Raw genomic sequence first — 18,402 nt, 5'->3', positions numbered from 1 at the left:
AAAACGTCCTTCAGCATTTCCTTTAAAGTAGATTTTACAGCAACAAAGTCTCTTAGAGAATTTCTTTATTCCTGATAATGTGTTTATTTTGCTTTAATTCCTGGAAGATACTTTTGCCGGCTATAGAATTATGTGTTGACAGTTTTTTTTTGCCTTTTGAAGATGTCATTCACTGTCTCTGACCTCCACAGTTTCCAAAGAAATCTACAGTCATTCAAATCACTGTTTCCTCTGTATGTGGGAGGTAAGTCACTTCAGTTGTGTCCAACTCTTTGTGACACTATGGACTGCAGTCCTCCAGGCTCCTCTGTCCATGGGATTCTTCAGGCAAGAACGCTAGAGTGGGTTGCCATGCCCTTCTCCAGGGTATCTTCCTAACCCAGGGATCCAAACCGTGTTTCTTACATCTCCTGCATTGGCAGGCAGTTTCTTTTCCAATAGGGCCACCTGGGAAGCCCCTCTATATATGCAGTGTATCATTTTTCTTCAGCATGATTTCGAGATTTTCTTTTTATTCTTTTGATTTTCAAGCTATTCAGCAATTGTGTGGGCGTGTTTTAAGTTTTTTTGCTTGTTTGTTTTTTGTTTACATTTGGTTTCATAGAACTTCTCGAATCTTTGAATTTATGTGTTTTGCCAAATCTGGAAAAATTTCACCCATTATTTCTTCAAATATATTTTTCTACACCAAGCTCTTGCTCTCTGGTGCTAAAATAACACAAATGTTTAACTTTTAGATATTGTTTCACAGATTGCAGACATTCTACTCATTTCAACAAATTTAATCTCTTTTCCCTCTGTGTTCTTTAGGTTGGACAATTCCTCCTGCTCTATCTTTAGGTTATTAGGTGACTTTTTCCTCTTCCGTCTCTATCCTGCTATTAAATCCATCCAAGGAGTCTTTTGTTTCATACATTGTGCTTTTCATTTCTAAAATTTCCATTTGGCTTTTAATGGTTTATACTTCTCTGCTGAGAATGTCTATCTTTTCATTCATTTCAAGAGGATTTCCTTTTACTTTGTGGAGCATGGTTATAATCCCTGGGTTAAAGTCTTTGGTAATTTCAATATCTGAGTCATCTCAAAGCTGACATATATCGATGATTTTCCCTGAAATTTGGTCACATTTTCCTTGTTCTTTGTGTATCAGGCAATTTTGGATTGTATTCTGAACATTTTGGGTAGTAGGTTCCAAGACTCTGTGTTCTTTTTAAAATGCTCTGGAAAACGTTAATATTTTGTTTGTTTGTTTTGTTTTAGCAGACAACCAACTCAATTAGATGCAGACCACACATTCTGACCTGCCTTCTATGAGCAGAGATTCGCACACCAGCTCAGTTTCCAAAGCTGTCAGGTTCTGTTCCACTCATGTGCCACTTGGGGTGCTGGTTTACCTTGTAGTTCAGTCCTTTACTAAAGGCTTTTACTATGTTTCTTTGGGTCTGTTCTGCACGTGCACACATTACGGGTGAACTCATGATTCATGCTAGGTCACACGCAGAATTAGGGAATTCTCTTCTCTCCTTTTCAGGACTTTCCCTACAATCTCCAGCTTCCACAGTCCCCTTTCCATGGTTCCTCTGGATAGAAAGATCAGTTTTCTCTTAGGTATTTCTGCATCATCCCACACAGTCCATGCAGCTCCAAGAGAGAGGAGAGCTTGGGATGGGGACAGGAGAGAAGAAAAGAGAAACAACACGAAACAAAAAATGGGTATTTCCTCTGTACGCTCAGACTCACTAGGCCCCTTTCTCTGGTCCCCTGGCTAACAGAAGGGATTTCTCTTCAGGTTTTTGTTTTCTTTACTTACTGTGCAGTACCATGACTCAGACTACCACTGGGACAAAGTCAAAAGATAAAAGGGACTTAAAAAAAAGGAAAGAAGGAAAACAGGAAACTCCCATCTTTATGGATGATTCTTAGAGTTTTGACTTTTGTCCTCAATCTGCCTGCTGGTGTTTCCTTTTCAAGGTCCTCTCAACGTTTCTTTTTGTGTTCTCCCAGTATCTTAGTTGTAATTAATGAAGAAACAGGCTATCAAGGGCTAACTCCATCTTGGTTGGCACCAAGAATCAGGTCACTGTTCTCCAAGCTTTTTCACAACTGTGTCCTTTTGTAAACTATTTCTCAAGCATTTGCTATGTGCTAGGTGCTGTGCCAGTGCCAGGTATAAAGGGAGACCTAGACAGATACTATCTGCACTGACAGCCCTGCAGAGAAGGACAGTGAGTAAGCAAGGGTCACCCAGGAGAAGCAGTGAAGCTACAGTGTCTATAAAGGGAATCTAGGAGAACTTCTCAGAGGAGGCAACGTTTAAAATGAGAACTGAAGGAAGACCAAAAGTATGAGCAGAGAGAAGGGCAGGAGTTTTCCCTGCAAAGAACAGCATGCTTACTGGCCTTTGAGTGGGGAAGAGGTGACAAGTCCTATGAACTGGAAAGAGTCTGAGCTACTAGGATAGTCAGAGAAGGGGAGTGTGGCAGGGGCTGAGGAGAGGGACAGGAAGGGAGGTGATGAGGATCTTTTTGGGCCATTTTAGAGATTTAAATAAGTCCCCTCAGGAAAATGAGAAGCAAAACAGCCACAATTCTGATATGTTTGGACTCTGATCCCATTTTACAGATGGGAAAAGAAAGCTCAGAGAGGTAGACTGGGCACAGTATTTTACAGACTAAACAAAGAGGGGGTTTCTATGAACCAGAGGCAGTAAATGGCAGAGAACAGACTCGCAGCCAAATATTTGGCTCCCTGGTTATTCAGAGCTATTTCTTCCACTTCTCATTTGCTTCGGGAGTCTTAATGTAACCTTTGTGAACACTGAGCCCTGGCATCGTTGTGTAGCATATTTTTCTTCATTTCTTTTATCCTTGGAGAGCAGGGAAGATGTGCCGTGGGTGAGTACATGTGTGTACACGTGTGAATCATGTATTTGTGTGAGCCCAACTCTGGCAACGTTTCTGACTGTTGATGGCAGTCTGTCCAGCAGGGTGACCCACCAATTCACAGCCCCTGGGGATTTCACCGTGTTTGCTGAGTGTTCGACCAGCGAGTGGCATGTGATGGCTCAGAAGCAAGTGATGATTCAAGACAACACAGAGAGGCTCCGTGTGACTGGGTGCTCTGGCCTGACTACATCAGGAGCCAGCCCTTTCTGCCGGGCAGTTTTCGGGGACCCTCTGTGGGTTCAGGTGGAGCTTGATGGAGGTGAGTCTGCAGAAATGGTCAAGATCAAGGCAACTTTGATTTGCCCCTAATCTACCCATCCAGCTCCCAGGCTTCAATAAATACTAAAAGCAATGATTTATGGAGTCAGTTTTCTCAGCCATTCATTTATCTAGCACCTAGTGTATACCAGAACCTGGTCTAAGTGCTATATATATACTAGTCCACCCAGTATATTTTACAAAGGGAGAAATGGAAGAAATGTTTAGAAATTTGGACTAAGTCACAAGACTAGTGAGGGCAACTAGCCTCCTAAAGATCCTTGGCATGCTCATGTCCCATTGCAAGAAATGGACCTCCAAGCCACCCCGCTGGGGGAATGTGAAGAGGAGTGTGAGGGCTGCCAGCTGGGCCTCAGCGCATCTCAGCTCAGCCAGCACTGACCAGCTTGGCACAGTCACACTGCCCCAGGTCAGGCTAACATTCAGTGGCACACACTGGCACAGCCGCAGTAGCTGTTACATCTGGCTGGTGTACATCTGGTTGCTCCATTTCCCTTCTGACTGGTCACAGAGGCCATTCTGCGTGGTCATCATGTCCATTCTGATTGGTCATGGCATTTATTCCAGCTGGTCACAGCAATATTTCTCATTGGTCACAATGTCCTTCTAATTGGTCACAGCGTCCATTTCGATTGGTCACAGTGCCCATTCTGATTTATCAGGACACCATTCTACTTTGTTAGTGCCCAGGCAATGGCAGTTGCTAAATACTTGCATATCACCCCTTCTGTCCATAGAGAACCCTTCTAACCAAGACCTGACCTCATCCGAAGCAGCATCTTTCCTCAAGGCACAGGTCCAGTCTGAGATCTGGACAGAGGCCACTGAGCGGCACAGAGCTGTGGGGAGGAGGACAGGTCTCAGTCCAACCTCACACCCCCTGGAGCCTCACTCAGAGCAGCAACTTCATGGAGCTAAAACCGGACTTTAAACACAGTGCTTGGGGCTCCTTTCTGTTCTGGTGTTCTGGTTGGCTGAAGATGCAACCTAGGTGCACCTGGGAAAGCTTGGGACAATCTTTTTTTCATTTTACAGATATAATTGAGTGACTACTCTTTGCTAGATATGGGGAAGGCAGCAATAAACATGAAAGTCAAGGTTCGTTTTCTCAGAGGGCTATCACCACCATCATCACCCCCATCAACATCACCATCACTCAAAAAAGAAACACACTAGCTTGGTTTCTATTGGAAAGAATATTAATTTGGGGGCTTAAATCATATTTTAAGAGTCAACCACAATATTTAGCATCCAGGTAGCACAACCACCCCCAAGCTGTAAGGGAGCCCTATCTTAATGTGAATGGGCTGAGTTCTCTCATTGGGCAGGGTTTCAGGTGGCCAGTCATGGAGATGGAAATAATTAAGACTATGCAGGTGAGCAGTGATGACCCCGAAAGAAAGATCACTTGTGAACCCAATACTCAGAGATCAGTATTAATTAGCTGGGGGAGGATATACCCGTACATACATCTTTATATCCACATCTATGTGGATATGTGGACTCTGACTTCACAGTCTGAACTGGAGTCTGAACTATCTCAGTATAACCTACTGCATGTTGTTACTGACATCCTTAAATGTTTCTTACTCCATCTAGGAACAGGGGTGACTTACACTGTGCTGTCAGGTAACACAACCCTGGCTGAGTTTACCACGCAGAGGGGCCGGCTGCTGTACAACCTGACCCTGGACAGAGGAGTCCAGCGCCAAATGGGCCCAGGGATGCACTACCTGGAGATCCGAGCCACCAGCGACACCACCACCTCCGCCCCCTCCAGAAACATCACCGTCCACTTCGTGGAGGCTCTGTCGGGGCTTCAGGCCTCCTGGGCTTCTGACCACTTGGAGCTTGGACAGGACCTACTAGTCAATGTCTCGGTGGCTCACGGCATCCCGGAGGGTTTGACCTTTGAGGTGGCAGGACTCAATACAACCTTCTCCTATGAGAAAGAGAACCTCAGAGGGTCATTTGGGACTTACCATGTGGCAGTTCCTCTTGAAGGTATTTGGGGTGTGTGGCTCCCCTTCCAAACCTCCCTCATCTTCCCTTCCCAATTTGGTGTCTAGGGTCCTCTTAGCCAGTTTCTTCATATGTCCAAGACACAAATGTGGTTCACAGCATCCAGTTGAGGTCACAAAATAAGGAAGAGACAGAGGCCATCTTCAGTCACGGAGCTTATAGTTATAGGGATTCTCAACTCCGGCACTTCTGACATTTTGTTGTTCAGTCGCTCAATCATGTCCGACTCTTTGAGACCCCATGGACTGCAGCACGCCAGGCTTCCCTGTCCTCCACTGTCTGGAGTTTACTCAAACTCACGTCCATTGAGTCAGTGATGCCATCCAACCAATTTATTCTCTGCCGCCCCCTTCTCCTGCGTTCAACCTTTCCCAGGAACCAGGGAAGCCCCCTCCTGACATTTGGAACCAGCTAATTCTTTGTTGTTGGGACAGTCCTGTGCATCACAGGATGTTTAGCAGAATCCCTGGCCTGGACCCACTACAAATGTCTCCAGTCACTGCTAACTGCGCCCTAGAGAGCAGAATCACCCCCATGGAGAATCACTGGACATGAGCAGGCGCACTTGGATCTCTCCCATCATTTCTAGAGGAGAATGTGTTTCGGGAAACTGCAGTCCATGCCCTGTGGGGAGAGAGACTGGTAAAAACTACAGGGTGGGAAACAGAGGGACAAGAAAGGAAGTATCGGGATGCTGGCGGGAATAGATGACAGGGCAGCAGACTGGCTGGCACCAGCCAGGGCAGGAAGCCACAGCTGACGTGTAATTAATCTGGAAAGAACAGAGCTCTTTGGGGCCAGTGTGGTGAGGTCAGCAGGCAGGAATGTGATGAAGGCTGCAGAGTCTCCAGTCCACCCAGGTCCCCTGCCCTGGACCTCAGACATGTGTGAGAAGGTCGGGTAATGAGGTACAGGTATGGGCCACCATGCCCTCAGCAACGGAGTTGGTTTAAAAAAAGAGAGAGAGAGAGAGAGAGATGGCAGAATGATAGAGTCAAGAAGAGAAAAACTGCAATTTTGCCAGGTACTGAAGGATACAGATTGGAATAGCAAGAATCTGGAAATAAAACGGAATGACAATGGAAAATACAATACAGAGGCTATAGTTCAAATGCAAATTAATTTCTTGTCCCCTTTAAAGTTACTCAGTAGGGGATGAGAGATTAAAATCTCTGTACACCCTCTGACTTTCGGACTCACTCTCAGATGATAAGCAGTCTTCTCCTCCCACGAGAACAGACTGGATACCTCCAGGAGGAAGGGGACAAGGGAAGGGAAAGGGCACCGAGTAGGAACAGAAGGCCTTCACGTGATGGCGCCAGCCCTGCTCTCGGGGCCCTGCAGGTGTTTGCAGCTACCTCTCTTGGGAGCTTCCACAGGCTCCTGGGGTGGGGGTAATGCCTCTCCTTCGGGGCCACATCGCCTCAGCTGGTGCTTCTCCCGTCACCAAGAGGGTCCCTCTCTCTGATCTCCTCATTCTCTCTACCATCTCCAGTGCCCCCTCTCCTGAGGGCATACATCTGGTCCATAGCAAATTCTCACCCAGTCCTTGACTGCTACCGGCCGACTGTAGTCATTTCCCAAATACAGAAATGCCACCTTTCCTGTCTTCCCTTCCCCCTCCCTCCACCTGTCATAGATCATTCCTTCAAGGCCACGAGTAAGAAATTGCCCATGGGAGTCTCAGTTGGTGCTAGTGGTAAATAATCTGCCTGCTAATGCAGGAGACAAGAAACACAGGTTCAATCCCTGGGTTAGGAAGATCCCCTGGGGGAGGAATTGGCAACCCACTCCAGTATTCCTGTCTGGAAAATTCCATGGGCAGAGGAGCCTGGTGGGCTGCAGTCCACGGGGTCACAGAGTCAGACATGACTGAGTGGCCGAGCACAGCACATGTGAGTCCTCAGCCCCAAAGAATACATACCCAGCTGTCCAAGGGCCCTCTCTGGAGACCTTCTCTCCAGGCTTGAGAAGAGAAGAAGGCAGCACCCAGCCCCCCTTCCCCATGAGAGGCAAGATGGAGATACACATGTAGCAGCAGCTCTGTCCAAATCCTCTGACAAATCTTTCTCCCTGCTCTCCACTCTCTTGACCCTTTAAAACCATGTCAAGGCCCCCTTCTGCTGGAATCTCCTCTCTCATCTGGCAAATGAGGATTACTCATCCTTTGAACTTCAGCTCAGGCTGGTGCCACACCCCATAAACATTTCTTTCTCCCCCAAGATGGAAGCAACCCCCCTAACCTGTGCCCACACTGCTCCCCATGCCAATTCCTACCCTGGAAAGCCCCACATGCCTACTAGAAAATAAGGTCCTGAGGACAAGGACCACATTTCATTCATTCCTGTGTCCTCAGAGCCTTGCTCTGTGCCTGGCACACAACAGGGAATCATTAAATGCTTCAATGATGAAAGAGTCAGATGCTGTGCTCAGGACTGGAGAAGCACAGGCTGGGAGAACTGTCTCACAGTAAGTTGAACCTCTGATTACAATGCCCATAATTCTCCACTTTTTGTATTGCAGGCACCTTTCTGGTCACTGTACTGGTGAGGAACGCCTTCTCAAACTTGAGTTTGGAAATTGGAAGCATCACTGTCACAGGTAAGAATTTTCTGAAAAGGGGTATAAAATTTGTGACTAGAGGCATCCACACTGGCTCCAGATCTAGAAAGGAGGCCCTCAAAAACAGAGCTTTGAATACTTACTTTGTTCTACAGATATTAAGAATTCCCTGGTTACTCTAAACAGGCAATAATGTAACCAGTATAACATCCAACCATTGATACAGAATTCTAAAACATCTGAACTTGTATTACTTACAATCTTTTTGGCTTCAAGTAATAGAAAGCCCCACCTAAGTGGCTTTAAGTTCAAGTCACATTATCTCATGTAATTGGTTAGGAGGTAAGTAGTTCTAGGGATGGTTCAATGGCTCAATATCACCAGCAAGGACCCAGGCTCCATCTGTCATTCTGCTCTGCCATCCTCAGAGCATTTATTTGATCCTTAGGCTCGTGCCTCATGTAATCAAGGTGGCTGCTGCAATTCCAGACATCACATGTCAACCCAGTATTATCCAGCAGCAGCAGAAACCCATTTATCCATATTCATCTCCTTTTTAAAAATAATTTTATTTACTTATTTATGGTTGTGCTGGGTCTTTGTTGTTGTGTAGCCTTTTCTCTAGCTGCAATGAGCAACTCTCTACTCTCTAGTTGTGATGCATGGGCTTCTCATCGCAGTGGGTGGCATCACTTGTTGTAGAGCATAGGCTCTAGGATGCCCAGGCTTCAGTAGTGGCAGCTCCCAGGCTCCAGAGCATGGGCTCAATAACTGCTGTGGTGCTCAGGCTTAGTTGATTTGTGGCATGTGGGATTTTCCTGGACCAGGGATCGAACCTATGTGTCTTGCATTGGTAGGCAGATTCACTACTACTGAACCACCAGGGAAGCCCCCCTCTCTTTTTATTGGGGGAGGGAGCTTTTCCACTAGTCCTTAGCAACCTTCCCTTTAAATACCATTGGCCAAGGTAGGGTCATATGCCCAACTGCAAGGGATGCTGGGAAGCCAGAATTTTTAGGCCCCGCGGGAGAAGATGGATTCTGTCAGCCAAGAGGGAGGCTGTTGGTAGGCAGCCAACAGTAGATATCACTGTCTGAAAGTTTGCCTTGAACATGTTTGCCAAAACTTTTGAGTAGCAAGAGGCAGAAAATTCAAACTGACTCAAGTCAAGAGGAAATTTTATCGACTTTCAGAAAAGTCCAGGGTTTAGGCACAGCAGGATCCAGTCACTCAATGTCTTCAGAAATCTGCCTCTCTCCATCTCTTGATTCTATGTTGGCTGCAGTCTGATTCCCTCTTCCTAAGTAGTAGCAAGATGGCCCCAGGCTTCAGTCCTTAACCCCGAGGAGAAATTTTGTTGACATTTCCACCATAAGTCCTGACGCTGCCTCTCACTAGTCCCAGCTTGGTTCATGGTCCCTCCTAGATCTGCTGCAGAGGCCAGGGGGAAGTGGTACTCAGGGCAGACTAGGGTCACATGTCTACCCCAGAACCTAATGTAGGATCAGATCCACCCACAGCACTGTGGGTGAGAGTGCAGAGGGATGCTCCCCCAGGGAAAAAACGTCACCTGTAAGTGCTGCTATCAAAAGAAGGTGGCAAGGACACCTGGATGGGAGGAAAAATATGAGATGTCCATTCTGCTGTCCACAGCCCCCTAGGAGTTTTCACACATGCCATTTAAGGGCCAGAGAGGTTAGCTGACTTTGAAGAAGTCACTTAGTTAATTCACGGCAGGACCAGGGTAGCAACTATCTCTCCGAATTTCTTTATTCAGGGACCATCTTCCTTCTTAAGGTTAAGCAAGTTCTCTGGGTCTAGCATTTTAGCTTTGCTTTGTATAATTTTACAGACCTTCAAACTTATCATTGTGAGAATAAGAATTTACTGAGAGGGAATTTTTTTAAAGATCAGTAATACCTTGATATTAAAATATCCAAGCCACCAGGGCCTAGTGAATCACATGGAATGACCAACCTTAAGTGCTCGACTCAATCACTATACTTTAATTAGGCAGTGATCACACTCACATTTCAGTTACCTTCAGAGCACATCATGTGAGAATACCTGCTCCATTTTTTAAAACTTGACACGCTAATATTGTTTATGGTCGAACAGATGACCAAGCAGTAACATATACAGCACGGCACTCAGCGCTCCTGGAGCTCTGAAAATAAGGGCTGCCTTCAGCCTTCTTCACAGATGTGTGTGCTCCGTCGCTCATTTGTGGCCGGCTCTTTGCAGCCCCTATGGGCTATAGTCCACAGGCTCTTCTGTCCATGGCTCTCCAGGCAAGAATACTGAAGCAGGTTGCCATTTCCTACTCCAGGGAGTCTTCTCAACCCAGAGATCAAACCTGCGTCTCGGCATCTCCTGCATTGGCAGGTGGATTCTTTACCACTAGTGCCACCTGGGAAGCCCACGCTTTTGGATGAAGCATCTGATACTCAGTAACTAACCTGCCCAGGTTCACACAGCCAGTCAGAGGCCAATGAACTGATCCAGAAACACACCATGGTGCGCTGAGTCCAACTCCTACCAGGCTGCCAGAGCAGGTTGTACCCACCTCTCCCCACTCTGAGTTCTGTGAGGTCAACTTGGCATCTTGAGACCTGCCTTTTTGGGATCATGTGCACCACAGAAATCCACAAGTACTACAAGTCAGGGCTCCCACCCTCACCCTTCAAGTGCTAGGTAAGCACTAATAGAAAACCGTTGCATGTCTGACCTAAATCTTAAGTGCACTGGCAGCTGTCTACCTCTTTCTTACCTGCAAAAGCAGTATCTCTGGGCCAGAGGCAAACATGACGGTTTTGCTTCTGACCTGTTTCCTATGACCTGAATGTTTACTATGTGTCCCTAAATTATTTCCAGAGACAGGCAGATGCTCTGACTCTGCCCTTTGGTGACCTTATAAACACCATCAATGTTTGACACCCATCCCCACTGTGTTCACAGCTCCTTCCAGTCTCCAAGAACCACCCGGAACAAAGGTCCAGAGAAAGAATGTGAGTATTTTAAAAAACACTTAACCTTACAAGAAAAAAGTGTCCAAGTACTCTGTTTTAGTCTGGGGTTTGGGTCTTTTGGTGCTAACAGCCAGAGCAATAGCAATCAATAAGGCTTCTTCTGTTTAAAAAGAAGCCCAGAAGAACTGAAATCAAATGAAGCATATTTTCTAACCACAACAGCACTATGTAATAAATCAATAATAAGTTATCTAGGATATGTAGATAACTATCAGACATTTTGGAAATTAAGCAGCACACTTCTTTAAAAAAAGATCAATGGATCAAAGAAAAAAATCAGAAGGATATTTTAAAATATTTCTAAGTGATAATACAGCCTATCCAAATATTTGGGATGCAGCACAGGCAATGCTCAGAGGGAAATTCATGGCTTTTAACGCTTATTTTAGAAAAAAGACCTAGGTACGTTAGTGTTTATAGCAAGACTAAGTATTTGATACCTTGCTGTTGACTTTTTTCTTGCATTCATTTCTTCAACAACAAGATTTACTGTGCCTCTACAATGCTTAATGTTCAGATATTAGGGGTTGGGGATACACTGGTGAATAAACATATGTGTGGTCCCTGCCTTCATGAACCTTACTGGGTGAGATTAACTAACAAATTAGCAAAGAATTAATAATTGTGATGTGTCTAACTAGAATCAATAGGGTGCGATGACAGCAACTAACAGACAGTATAAGTGTACTATTAAATGTGACCAGACAAGACCTCTTAAGAAGTGACATTTAAGTGGGGACCTGAAGGTGGGATAGTCAGCCACCCTGTTAGGCAGAACAAGAGCTGTCTGGGTGCACAGATGAGAAGGCTCTGAGGCTGTGTCAGGGGAGGAGGAGGATGGAGGAGATTACTGAGATGGGCAGAGGCCAAATAACATGGGAGCAAGGTTGTTTGGGTTTTATTCTCGGACCATGGAGACCCCTGGGGGTTGAGCTCTGTTGCAGCCCCCTGTTATTCCCAGGCCAAGCCCTCTGGGCCCGAGCTTTCATCAGGTCCAACCAGAACTGATCCTGGAGCACACTGCACTCCTGACAACCCCTTTCCTGGAATCCATGTTCCCTCTGTCACTGCCCAGCTCACCCTCCCTCCTCCTTCTAGAGTGCTCCAGGGTCCTGTCCTCAGGGAACCTTACCCCAACACCAGCTGTCTGCTGCGTAGAGTTAACAGCTCTGCAGCCTCTCTGCTCCAGACACCAGAGCACACGCATCACTATTATTCTCATTTGATATGCAGCAACCCCAGGAGTCAGACACTATCAGAACCTCCAGGGGAGCAGATGCTCTTGGCCTACTGCCTCCCTCATCTAAATTCTCATGGTCCCCTGAGCGCCCTCTACTGCAGCAGTTAGCACTCTGCGTTTTAATCCTTGGTCTTCTCGTCCGTCAGTCAGAGAAGACCTAAGGGCAGGGGCTGGGTCTCTCTCTGTTCCTGTACCTCTAGGCATCAAGCACAGGGCCTGGCCCATAGCCGCTGCAGCTAACACAGCTGAATGTATGGTGAACCCTTAGCCATCAGTCCACACCAGGCTAGTGACTTACCTGGTGATCTGTCCCACTCCACACCTTACACTGTGGCCATCTCTTGCACAGACTGCTCCGGGGAGGGAGGTGGGGTGCCACCTGTGGAGGTTGTCTCACTGGCCAGCTGCTTCTTCTGCAGAGAAACAAAGGGAACATGGAGCTGTACGTGGAACCTGGTCAGTACTTGGATCCTTTCACCACAGTGACCCTGGGCTGGCCAGATGGGGATAAGGACTTACGCTTCCAGTGGGCATGTGGTAGGTAGTCTTAGAGTTCTCAACCATCTTATCTCATCATGAAGCGATGGACAGCAGTCAGCTTTTGCTGTTCTTAACCTTCACATCAGCATTATTCATGCTTGACATTTTGTGTGCCTTGTATGTGCCAGAGATGGTGAATTCCATGGAAATGGGAGGTGTGGAGAGCAGTGGCCTTAAAGGCAGGCAACCAGAGGAGGCACTATCTATAGAGAATTTAGGAACAATAATTAGATCCTAAAAGTCAGTCTGCTTTTTAATTATTGCCACAAATAATGTCAGTGGTAAAACACTCCTCTCCTCTTGGACTCCATCCCTCTTTTAACCTCCACGCTTTTGGTATGCCACAGTTTAGAAAGAGGAAATGATGAGGCCTTTTCTGACACAACTTTTTTGTCAACCACTAGCACCTATTTTTAAGAAGTGGTTGTTTTCCTTTTTATAGGGATAGCTAGCTAGGTGTATGTGCTCAGTTGTGTCTGACTCTTTGCGACCCCGTGGACTGTAGTTTACCAGGCTCCTCTGTCCATGGAATTTCCCAGGTAAGAATACTGGAGTGGATTGCCATTTCCTACTCCAGGGGGATCTTTCCAATCCAGGGATCAAACCTGCACCTCTTGCACCTCCTGCATTAGTGGGCAGATTCTTAGATATATCCTACCTATGGACACACTCCTTTAGAAATAAAATGAATGCCATTCATACTGTACATATAACTTTTGTTAACCATTTTTTTCATTGAACAATATATCCCATATACATTTTTTTTATTAGTTGGAGGCTAATTACTTCACAACATTTCAGTGGGTTTTGTCATACATTGATATGAATCAGCCATAGAGTTACACGTATTCCCCATCCCGATCCCCCCTCCCACCTCCCTCTCCACCCGACTCCTCAGGGTCCTCCCAGTGCACCAGGCCCGAGCACTTGTCTCATGCATCCCACCTGGGCTGGTGATCTGTTTCACCATAGATAATATACATGCTGTTCTTTCGAAACATCCCACCCTCACCCCATATATTTTTAAGTCAATATATTCTTCTGCATCTTGATTTTCATAACTGCATAATAGACTGTCAAGTTGCTATATGGGCATTTACTCACCAGGGCCCTCTTTTTGGACACTGAGTTTCTTTTGAATTATTTGCCCTTAAAAACAACGCTATAATGAACATCCTTACAAGGTTCAATTTTTATTTGCATCTGTGATTACTTTCATCAACAAGCTCCAAGAAATGGAATAACTTGGGTCAAAAGTCATGTAATATTTGAAATCTTTTGATATGAACTGGCAAGTCTCACAACACCCTTCAGCATGTTAGTTCTTATCATCTGAATTAATAGAGGATACAACAAATACAGACTTTAGGTGACTGAGCTGATGACCTGACCCCCAGGCATGTCCTGTGAATGACTACACACTGAGGGTAGTTGGGATAGTGGATAAACATTGATCAACAGAGTTGAAAGGCAAAGACTGACTGAGCTGATATAAAGCAGGAGATGATCTGCAGCCTCCCAGATGGAGATTCGTCCTCCCAGGTCCCCAGTGTACCCCCAGAGACAGACAGCTGTGGACAATCCCTTATATCAAGAACAAGAAGATGCCTCAAATGTTCTCCAGGCAGGGCTGTTTATCCTCTCAGCACCTCTCCAGCTATAGGCTGTCCTGCTCACCAGTGTAAGTCACTGATGCAAAACAAGTCAACAAACCCTGCAGGTTTGCTTAGAGTTTGGGTGAAGCAAGGGTCATTTTCCCAGAAGCATCCTTCTGTAGCACCATCCCTGCAACCTGAAAGTGAACTGGGAAAAAAAATCAAAATCTCTATTTGGAGCCAATTTTCCTAACAATGACCCATTTCTTCTAGAAACCCCAAACCAGAAGGTACCCACATGTGTCAAGTTCAAGGTTCCTGGGTGGATTACTGTGTTGACCCACCTCTCTCTCTCAGGGCGCTGCTGGGCCCAGTGGAGCGACTGTGTTGAGAGGCAGCTGCTCCGCACAGACCAGAGGGAGCTGGTGGTTCCACCATCCTGCCTGCCGCCCTCGGACTCTGCTGTTACCCTGCGCCTGACAGTCTGGAGAGCCCTGGAGCTAGAGAACCTGGGGGAGCAGTGCCTCTATGTGTCTGCCCCCCTGAAACTCAGGCCACGAGTCAGGTGGGGGCGTGAGAGCAAACTCCTGTGGGGCTGTCGTCCAGCAGGGTGTTCTGACAGTCAACTCTGGCTACACTGACTTAGGGGCAGGGTGTACAGTGGTGGGGAAAACCAGGCCCTATCTCCGTTCTCTCTGGGGTCACTCAGTGGTCAGTGATGAATCACACAGATGAATGGAAGGAGAGAGTGAACTTCCATGACAGCTTCCCTGACCCAAGGCTGCCTCAGCAGAGATGTGAAGACAGAAGGGGAATGAACTTGGCTAGGAAAGGGGGTCTTGAGAGACAACAGAACAGCAAAGGGAGGGAGCATAGTACAATCTGGAAGTGAAAGAGGCTGGTGTGGCTAGAATACAGAGGAAGGGCAGGCAGGGGCTAGTTCGGCAGGGCCTTGAGGGTTGTGTCAAACGCATGACTTTGGACTTCATCCTAAGAGTTCTGGAAAGTCACCAAGATGCTTAAGCAGGCTGGGAACATGATCATGTTTTGCTTCCAAACACTGGTAGCTGGGTAGAGAAGCAGCTGGAGCGGGTGAGAGAGGACTCAGGGAGATTGCTTAAGCTCATGCAGGAATCAAGAGCAGAGTTCAAGGTAGCATGACTGCCAGCTGGGTCCCTGAAGGAAGAAGACGGCTCACTCGAACTGGGAACTGATGGGAGCTGGGTAAGGGTTGATTTACAGACGTGGGCAGGGATAAGAGGACCAACCAGGGGTGACCATGCAGGCTGCAAGAGGACGAAACCACTGTCCCTCTTAGGACTTCAGGGGTAAGAGGTGGGGATGGCGTGCCTGTGAACCCCCTGGGGAGCTGCAGCTGTGGGAGAGGTGCCCCTGGGAGCTGGGGCCTCAGCCAGAGGAACACGGCCTCTGCCAACTGCAGGCCATTTGGTGAGGAGCAGGGAGAGTGGTAAATAACTGTCCCAGTGCTCCTGATCGGCTGGGCCCAAATAGAAGACAGAGGGTGTGGGAACCTGGTGATGCAGTTTATGGACCTCAGTCCTGGGTACACAGAGCCACAGAGTTGGCTGCAGGGGCAAAGGGAGAATGTCCAGCCCACTAGTTCTAGGGTAGACGAGAGGTCAGAAGTAGGGAGATTCTTCAGCTACTATGAAGCCCACATGGAAAGGACTGGGCATGGGCTGGACACAGCAGGAGTCAAACTGACCTCTCATTGACTTAAGAGAGGAAATATAACACAGAGCAGGCCTAAGACTCAGGTCAGGATGTATGGGCCCATGTTCCATCCCCCAGTCAGGACGAATCACATAAACCCTCTGAGCTCGGCTTGCTCATCTGCGATATGGGAATGCTGATAGGGTTATGGTCAGCACTGGATAAGCTAATAAAAGTGGGACATAGCAGGTGTGCTGCAAAATCATAGCATTCATTGGAGCCGAAGCTCTAATACATTGGTCACCTGATGTGAAGAGTCGACTCACTGGAAAAGACCCTGATACTGGGAAAAATTGAAGGCAAAAGGAGACGAGGGGGCAGAGGATGAGATGGTTGGATGGCATTACCGACTCAATGGACATGAATCTGAGCAAACTCCAGGAGATACTGAAGGACGGGGGAGCCTGGTGTGCTGCAGTCCATGGGGTGACAAAGAGTCAGACATGACTTAGCAACTGAACAACAATAATTGATCATTATTAGAACTATAAAGAATCATGGAGATTGATAGCTCTCATCCCCTCACTTTGCAAGTGAGGAAACCGAGGCTCAGACAGGTTAAGCGACTTGTGCGAGGTAGCCTTTCATAAGTGGCAGGGACAAGATTGGAGCCTGTCAGCCTCCTGCATTTTTCACACTGCTATCCTGTGCAGTGAATGGAGGGGGGATTCAGGCAGGCACAAACTGCTCCATCTCCATGACCACGGGTAAGCCCCAGTTTGGGTTGGGGCAGGGGCTGCTTTTATTCCGCTTTCACTTGAGAAAAGGCCATTTCTTACCTTCTCAAATAACTTGAGAAGAACTGGACCAGGCAAGGTGGCCCCTCAGACTGAGGAGCTCCCCAGCTCCGTTCTCTCCTCTCTTTCAGCTGTGAGGAGAACTGCGGGCCAGTGGATGTCAGCAGGGATGTTACGCTGAAGGTCACCATGGGGGACAAGTCAGCAGCAGCCATGTTCAGCTGGTATTTGGATGACACCCCACTGGAGAAGGTGAGGATACCGGCAGCCTCGCAAAAACAGAAATGTCTTCCCACTTTGACTGACCAGACGTGTGTCACGGGCCCAGGACTGAGCTGGGGGTGGGTCAGTCCACTCAGCCAGCGGAGTAGGAGTTGGGGGTTGGGGGTATGGGCCTGCAGAGAGAGAGGATGCAGGGGAGCAAAACCAACAGGAAACATCGCAGCAGACGCCGTGGGAGACCCAGCCGTCCCTCTTACCAGGCTGATCCAGGCCTCCCCCAGTGCTATGGGGAGGCTGCTGGCCCGTAACCATGGGGGTCTAACAGCCAGTCCCCCAGCCTTTGAATGCCACAATTTCTGTGGTGCAGCTTATGCTCCACAGCCCCCCATGACACCAGGCTGAACAAGCAGAATGCCTCCTGAAACCACTTCTTTGCCTCATTTCATTTTCTCCCCACCTCAGCTGCCCTCCTGGTTTTCCCTGGGATCCCTCCCTTGTAAATGCCCTGCACACAAACCCTCGTCTCAGGCTCTGCTTCCAGGGAACCTGACCAAGGACAGACACCCCAGCACGCTGGGGATGGGCATTTGGGCTGACCTCGGGGAAAGAGTCGGTGCTGCTGTCCATCCATCGGAGACAAATCTGAAAGGCCTCCCCAGTTCAGAAGCCACTGTCCAGTGGGGTCCTGTGGCCTGGCTGCAGCCTTAGGGGTCCTGGACTGTGCTCTCTTTCAGGCTGAGCCCCTCCCTGAGGCCTGCAGACTCCGAGGATTCTGGCCACGTTCTTCAATCCTCCTTCAGAGCAACACCTCCACCCTGCTGCTCAACAGCTCCTTCCTGAGGATCCACGGCCAGGCCGCCTGGATCAGAGTCACAGGTGGGAAGGCTCCTCCAGTCTCTTGTCACAGACCCCACCTCCTGCAGAGAGTGAAACGAGAGGAAGCCAGGGGTGCTGAAACAGGGCCAGCAGCGCGGGGTGGGACCATACACAGGCTCTGGCGTGAATCCCACCCCTGCCACCTTCTAACTGGGAGACCTTAGGCCATAGATTTAAGCCTGTTTCCTCACATGCAAGCAGGGCAACAGAAATGTCTGCCTCCCAACTGCATGGTAAATGTTGAGCGACACAACACGGTTGGTAAAAGCAGACCGTCCCGGGGTGTGCAGTCTATGCGTCCTGCCAGGTGATTCAGCATGTCTCACTTTAAACAAGCACCGGACAGCAGAATGCAGATTCTCAGAAAGATAAATAATGGGGTGATTATTCCTTTTCAGATGAATTTCTTTGATTCAGTATTTCTCAAAGTGGCTCATAAGCCACTTGCCCAGGATAACCTGGTACTATTTTAAATTACACATTCCTGGGTTCACCCCAAACCTTCTGAATTAAGTCTGGGCCAGGGAATTCATTTTAACTGATTAAAATTCTGTATGCACAACTTTTCCAGGCAAGCACTGTTTTTGAAAACTAGGTGATTATAACAGGTGGTACGGGGTG

General features: G+C 47.7%; 1 protein-coding gene across 1 annotated transcript in view; it reads left to right on the top strand.

The window, feature by feature from the left end:
* LOC136157432 (polycystin-1-like protein 2) overlaps positions 1-18,402 on the top strand; it is a 107,081-nt gene that overhangs the window by 26,572 nt on the left and 62,107 nt on the right. Inside the window, exons 6-13 of the mRNA XM_065919327.1 lie at positions 2,975-3,204; positions 4,824-5,228; positions 7,770-7,847; positions 10,767-10,816; positions 12,497-12,614; positions 14,570-14,777; positions 16,815-16,935; positions 17,640-17,781. Of these exons, the coding sequence (XP_065775399.1) occupies positions 2,975-3,204; positions 4,824-5,228; positions 7,770-7,847; positions 10,767-10,816; positions 12,497-12,614; positions 14,570-14,777; positions 16,815-16,935; positions 17,640-17,781 (1,352 nt within the window). The remainder of the gene's footprint in view (positions 1-2,974; positions 3,205-4,823; positions 5,229-7,769; positions 7,848-10,766; positions 10,817-12,496; positions 12,615-14,569; positions 14,778-16,814; positions 16,936-17,639; positions 17,782-18,402) is intronic.

This window comes from Muntiacus reevesi, chromosome 2 (genome assembly GCF_963930625.1).
Source record: "Muntiacus reevesi chromosome 2, mMunRee1.1, whole genome shotgun sequence".
In the NCBI taxonomy this organism is placed as follows: domain Eukaryota; kingdom Metazoa; phylum Chordata; class Mammalia; order Artiodactyla; family Cervidae; genus Muntiacus; species Muntiacus reevesi.
The sequence above is the reverse complement of the archived record's forward strand: the minus strand, read 5'-3'. Positions and strand labels throughout refer to the sequence as shown.